At 44.9% G+C, this 6,014-nt stretch overlaps 1 protein-coding gene across 1 annotated transcript; it reads left to right on the top strand.

Moving 5' to 3' along the window:
• Positions 1-2,002: 2,002 nt before the first annotated feature.
• Positions 2,003-5,087, top strand: LOC118801932 (claudin-14-like). Its single transcript, XM_036562334.1, has 2 exons — positions 2,003-2,112; positions 3,964-5,087. The coding sequence occupies exon 2, from the start codon at positions 4,154-4,156 to the stop codon at positions 4,874-4,876; it is 723 nt and encodes a 240-aa protein (XP_036418227.1). The 5' UTR covers positions 2,003-2,112; positions 3,964-4,153; the 3' UTR covers positions 4,877-5,087.
• Positions 5,088-6,014: the final 927 nt, after the last annotated feature.

Raw genomic sequence — 6,014 nt, 5'->3', positions numbered from 1 at the left:
CGCAGTGAGGCCGGAGCCGCTCTCTGTGCTGACAGGCCTGACCGGGCGGACTGACCTCAGCAGCTCCCGCCACTCTGACTGACCGCCGCGGATCCAGGAGTGAAGCTCAGTGAAGCTCTTATATAATAATCAGTACTGATCGTGTTAAACGGCTGCTAATCGGACTCGAGGCCACATTGTTTGTTTTGTCCAGTTTTCTCTCTGTGGCCCAGAAAACGTTTGCTAACTCGACAGCGCGAGGAGGCGCTCGAGCTCATTCACTCACAGACCGCGAGCTGTAACGCTCCCGAATGATCCGGTTCTTCTGAACGACTCTTTGGTAAAAACGAAGGGATCCGAATCGAATCTGAGAGCCGTTCTGTTCACTTCACTACCTGTGCTGAATCCGCTCCGTCCCCGCTGAGCGGACAGACCCAGCCGGGCACGGAGCCGCGTTATTCCCGCTCCTTAAAGGCGGAGTGAGCGGGACTTACAGCTGTTTAGAGAGGGAGAGAGGGAGAGAGACCCCAACCCGCCCCCGCACCCCATTATATCATAAACGAGACTGCTGAACAGCAGGTGGCGCCCGCGAGCGAGTCCTCTATGAATGGGGGGAATGGAGCTTAAAGGCTAAAAACGAAAAGTTAAAATAGTTTCTAATCACTCAGAACTTTCCTTTAATTTTAGACAGTAGAAGGATGAATTTCACTAAAACAGCAAAGAAAACTCACCTGTATGTTTCCTTTTTCTACAGCAAAGAGGTTCTGGTTGGAGCTGATTGGTTGGCATTACTGCTACTGAGTGCTGATTGGTATTACTAATTAATAAGTTTATTTCAGTTTATCAGGTGTTTACACCCATAACAATAAAAGACAAAACAATAATAAAGACATAATAATCAATACAAAAACAAGCACTGACCGAAAAGGTGTAATCTGAAGCTATAGCTTATTTTGACCACCCTTTATAAATCATTTACAATTACTGACACTGAGTGCTGATTGGTTGGCGAGCGAAGCAGCTCATTGGCTGTTCGCGCTCACAGGTGTCATGGACGTACATGAGACACCGTTTTATATATATTGTTATAACTCGAGTTTAAAAGCTCTTAAAAATATAACAGCAGTGTTAAAATGTTTTATGCTGTTCAGTGTTCAGGAAATAAATTATTCTTTTACATTAAAAATGTTTATAAACTATGATTTTTCTCAAATGGAATTACCACTCTGTAAAGTCTTCAGGGTTTCTCAAACGCTAGAGGGCGCTCCTGAGCGAGTCCCAAATGAATGGGTGAATATGGAGCATTTGAGCACAGGACTGTGGGGGTCCTGTGGGGGTCCTGACCACTGAAGAACAGGGTAACAGTAGAGAAACAGAGAAACAGATGGACTACAGTCTGTAACTGTAGAACTACAGAGTGGAACTATACGGTCAGTGCAGCTGAAAAGAGTGGACAATGACTGTAGAAACAAGGAGGTGGACTCAATGAAGTGGCCGGTTGGTGTGTAAATGAGATAATTCACAATTGCTAGTCACAATAAGGGGCTCCTCAAATGGTTGAAATGTTACATACAGTGGACACAACACTCAGACAGTTTCATCACTAATAACATAAAAATGTTGTTTATGTCAAAAACAACATCTGAAGCTAGAAAACAGAAAATCAACAAAACACTTGCAAACAGATAGTAGAAGCACTAACTGTGAAAAAGTCTGATTAAAGCTTTTTAATTATGAGTACAAATGATGTCCCGGGTTTCAGTGCTCCTGCTAAGTGAGGCAGGTTGTTTTAAACCCAGAAGCACATTAATCACGTCTGTGGACCCGTTGGTGCAGCACTGTTTGGCAGTGGGAATAGCTGTGCGCTGATAGGCCTGTGTGTCCAGGCCTGGGCAGCAGGGCCCTTTGTTTCAGCTGTTGCCGTGTTGGCGTAGTTCATCCTTCTGGCTGTGACAGCTCAGGAAATGCCTGTGAGTGATGTGCTAACGAAGCGCAGCGTCCGACAGTACAATAACCTGTTCATCTGCAACGCCAGGCAGAAAGCGCTCTGCTCTGCACTGCCGCAGCCGGAGAGGCGAGCGCTCTGTGGAGTGACCCCAGCTGTGTTCGTCAGTGGGCGAAGCTGCACTGCGGGTAAGACGCTGTGTTTCTTTAATTTGAACACATTTAGTTTGATCTTTAATTCTAATTTAGATCTTGTTTTGATTCAGATATTCTTTGTTGAGTCACTGAGGAAATGTCCAGTTTGCGATGCGTTACAGGAAACATTAGAGCTATTTCTAACCCACACTCTGCTCCATGTCTCAAACACAAGCCTTTCTGTTTGCCCTCTGCTATGCTCTCCTCTTCACAGCTGGACACAATAGGATATTTGTGTTCTGTCCTTCACTGCGAGGCTTGTATCGAGCCTTTCACAGTGTGAGGCTTCAGCACATACGCCCAAAGCGAGCCTGCAGCCTGAACATATGGGAGAACAACTTGCGAGGGCTCAGTAATGTCCTGCTTGTCTGGGAATTAGACCTCAGTAAAAGAATCATCTGCAGGCATGACCTAATGCAGGCATGTCAAACTGGGGACCTTCTGGGCCAAAATGCTGCAGAGATCAGCGTTTACCCTCATCTAACGCTCTGAATTCAGTTCATAAAGGCCTAGTTAGCTGATGAGCTGAATCAGGTGTGTTTAATGAGGCAGTGAGCTGAAGTCTGCAGTGTTTTGGCCCATGAGGACTGGAGTCTGACACACGTGACCTATTAGAAAGTAAGGGTGAGCATTACGACAAAAATAGAACATCACGATTCCTGAAGGTGTGAAATGTATCACAATATTTTTCTGCTGAGATTTGCAAATAAATTGGAATGGATGTAACGCCCCAGAAAAACAGGAGTGAATTTTAGAAGAAATGCACAAATGAAATATGCACCACTACTAATTTGTGCTGCAAGAAAACCAACGGATTGATAAAACATCTGTTATCATTTATTCACATTTTCATAGCCAGTTCACCTCTTCAAGTCCTTCTATGTGTGTTTAACCCCTTAAAATCTCAGGCTGATTACATAAAGCTAATTATTCAGTAACTACAGGGACTTCAATGCAAACTGGCTGAGCTGTTCTTAGACCTGATCCCATTTCACCCCTCGCCCCGACCACTCCCTCCGTTTAGTGCGTTCTCGTCTAGGGGTAGGGTGTCCCGATTCTTGTTGAGATGGGGGGGAGGGTGAAGTGTTGGGGCTACATGACCCTCCAAACGGAGGTTTTTCAGAGACTCCAAACAGAGAGATATGAGAAAATAAGAAAAACAGGAAAAGATGGAGAACAAGAGACCAAAGAAACCCACAGATGTGAGAATTTTCTCTGTTAAATTACAATAACCATCATATCCTCTTAGTTTAATGTTGTTTCAGTGTATTTTGGTCCTTTTCTTCATAACAAGCATAAAAAAATCTCTAGCAGTGCTGACGTCTCAGTAACTAAATTTCCTGTTCCACCTTAAATGGTGCAGCAGTTCCATTCTGGCTCCTCCGGCATCAGAACTGCTGCTCCATTTAAGGTGGAACAGTAAAATCCGAACAAGAATCTGGAAAAATATCTGACTTCAGCTTCATATCACTGAAGAATTAGGGGTGGGCGATAATAAATAATTGCCCCCCTCTTTGAAGATCATATGATGCCCTAAATGTAACTAAAGCCCAGCAGTGAGGAGCTGAACTTTACCCTCCTCTGCTGTCACTGCAGACTGGCAGGGTCTCCTACAGAGCAGCGCTGGTAGCTGTTAATGAAGTGATGCTCTTTTTATTTGAGGGTCCCATTTCAGAGGGAGGATTTCAAACACTACCCTGGAACTCAGTTACAAGGGGTTAGGGTGACCCTCGAAAACAAGGGGGTCAAAATAAGAGATAGATCTGAGCCTCAGTTTATAGAAGTGTGTAATAAAACGTCCTGTAAAGAGTTAACTATTCTGCCTCTTTTCTTTCTGCCTCACAGGGTTTGTGTTGCTACAACTGTTGAAACTCACAAGAGGACGCAAACAGGTGAAGCTTATCATATCAGTCATGCTAACATGCAGGCAGTGACAGACGAGCCTGACTGACAAGGAACTCAGGAGGGGATTCCGTTTGAAGCTGAGCACAAATTGAAGTGGCACTTTTCTCAGTTAAAGTCTAAAACCCTGTACATGGCCGCAGCAGGCATGGCCACTCAGATCTTAGGATACTTCTTGGGTCTTCTGGGGTTGGTGGGGACGCTGGTGGCCACAGCGCTGCCTCACTGGCGCCATACGGCCTACTTCACCTCCAATCTCATCACGGCCACGTCCTACATGAAGGGCCTGTGGATGGAGTGCGTGACCCACACCACCGGCATCTACCAGTGCGAGGTCCATCGGTCAATGCTCTCTCTGCCCCAGGATCTGCAGGTGGCCCGGGCCCTCATGGTGCTTTCCGCCACGATCTCCACCATTGCCACCGTCATCTCTGCCACCGGGATGAAGTGCACCCGTTGCCTCCATGAGTCCCGTGCCAAGGGTGCTCTTGCCGTGTTGGGAGGGGTGTGTTTCGTCTCTGCCGGCCTTTTCTGCCTCATCGCTGTGGCCTGGACCACCAATGATATAATTATCGATGCCTACGACCCGTTCTCCGCCAGTGGGATGAAGTATGAGGTGGGCCTGTGTTTGTACATCGGTTTCGCCTCTGCTATTTTCAGCGTTTTCGGTGGTGGGATGCTCTGTGCAGCTTGTTGTGACACGATAAATGGTTCCCCCCAAAAGCCGCCAGCCCATGTCACCCCGCAGCCCCCGCCCCCGGCCTATCAGGCACACGAAGCCCACATCATCAACAGCCATTCATCATCTCAAGCTGCTCCGTCTAGCAGTGGCTACATGGTCAGCGACTCCATTTGAGGGGAACGTCAGTGCAGGCGGACGGACTGTGAAGGACGAGCTGAGGCACTTCTGTCTGCTTCTCACTTTGAGACGTCTTTGCTTTGAGTGTCTGATCCTAATTCTGAGTCTCAGTGTTAAAGGCTTTACTCTGATTGTGAAATCAGGCCACTGTTTATGTGCCAATGACAGCTCTGGAGAGCATCTCACTGCCAACACCTAATCACAGCATTAAAACATGACCGAAACCATGCGTCCTGCCTGTGGTCAGTTCTTTTGTGTACATATGCAAAGTAGATATATTTACACATTTTTAATAAGCATGCATATCATTTATATATTTAGATACTTTACACATTTGAAAAGACTTTAATCTGCATTTGACATATTAAAGATATGAATTTAGACAAATTTGTATGTACAAATATATGTCAGTATATTAGCTTAGCATAGCGTAAATCACTGCTTCATTCTTTTCCCATTCTAATTTCATTCTTATAGAAAGACACTGTGAGAAACATGTTTTAGATAATATCACTCTTAAATATGTGTGAAGACAGTCAGCTCCGTAACTATAGACACATTTGGCAAAGATATTCAGAGACAAACTATAAGTTGGCTTGTCAAACTGATGTAGCCTGATGGCTGCAGAGTGTTAAAGCTGTAGTACCTTAACTAATCCACCATTACTTTAAATCCACTGTTACTTTAAATCCACTGGTACCTTAAATCTACTAATACCTTAAATGCATTGGTACCTTAAATCTCCTGAAACATTATATACACTGATACATCTGTATTACATATTACATAGATTCATACGGATATAGGGTCTATCTATCTATCTATCTATCTATCTATCTATCTATCTATCTATCTGTCTGTCTGTCTGTCTGTCTGTCTTTTTGTCTGTCTGTCTGTCTAGCTCTCTGTCTATCTATCTATCTTTCTGTCTGTCTGTCTGTCTAGCTCTCTGTCTGCCTGTCTATCTGCCTAGCTCTCTGTCTGTCTGTCTCTCTGTGTATTTATCTATTTATCTGTCTGTCTGTCTGTCTCTCTGTCTGTCTGCCTATCTATCTATCTATCTATCTATCTATCTAGCTCTCTGTCTGCCTGTCTGTCTGTCTGTCTCTCTGTCTGTCTGCCTATCTATCTATCT

Source organism: Colossoma macropomum, unplaced genomic scaffold (assembly GCF_904425465.1).
Source record: "Colossoma macropomum unplaced genomic scaffold, Colossoma_macropomum, whole genome shotgun sequence".
Classification (NCBI taxonomy): domain Eukaryota; kingdom Metazoa; phylum Chordata; class Actinopteri; order Characiformes; family Serrasalmidae; genus Colossoma; species Colossoma macropomum.
Note: the sequence above shows the minus strand (reverse complement) of the source record. Positions and strands in the feature narration are given on the sequence as shown.

Bases quoted from the DNA above. Each gene is read 5' to 3' on its own strand.
- LOC118801932 (XM_036562334.1), top strand. From the start codon at position 4,154: ATGGCCGCAGCAGGCATGGCCACTCAGATCTTAGGATACTTCTTGGGT.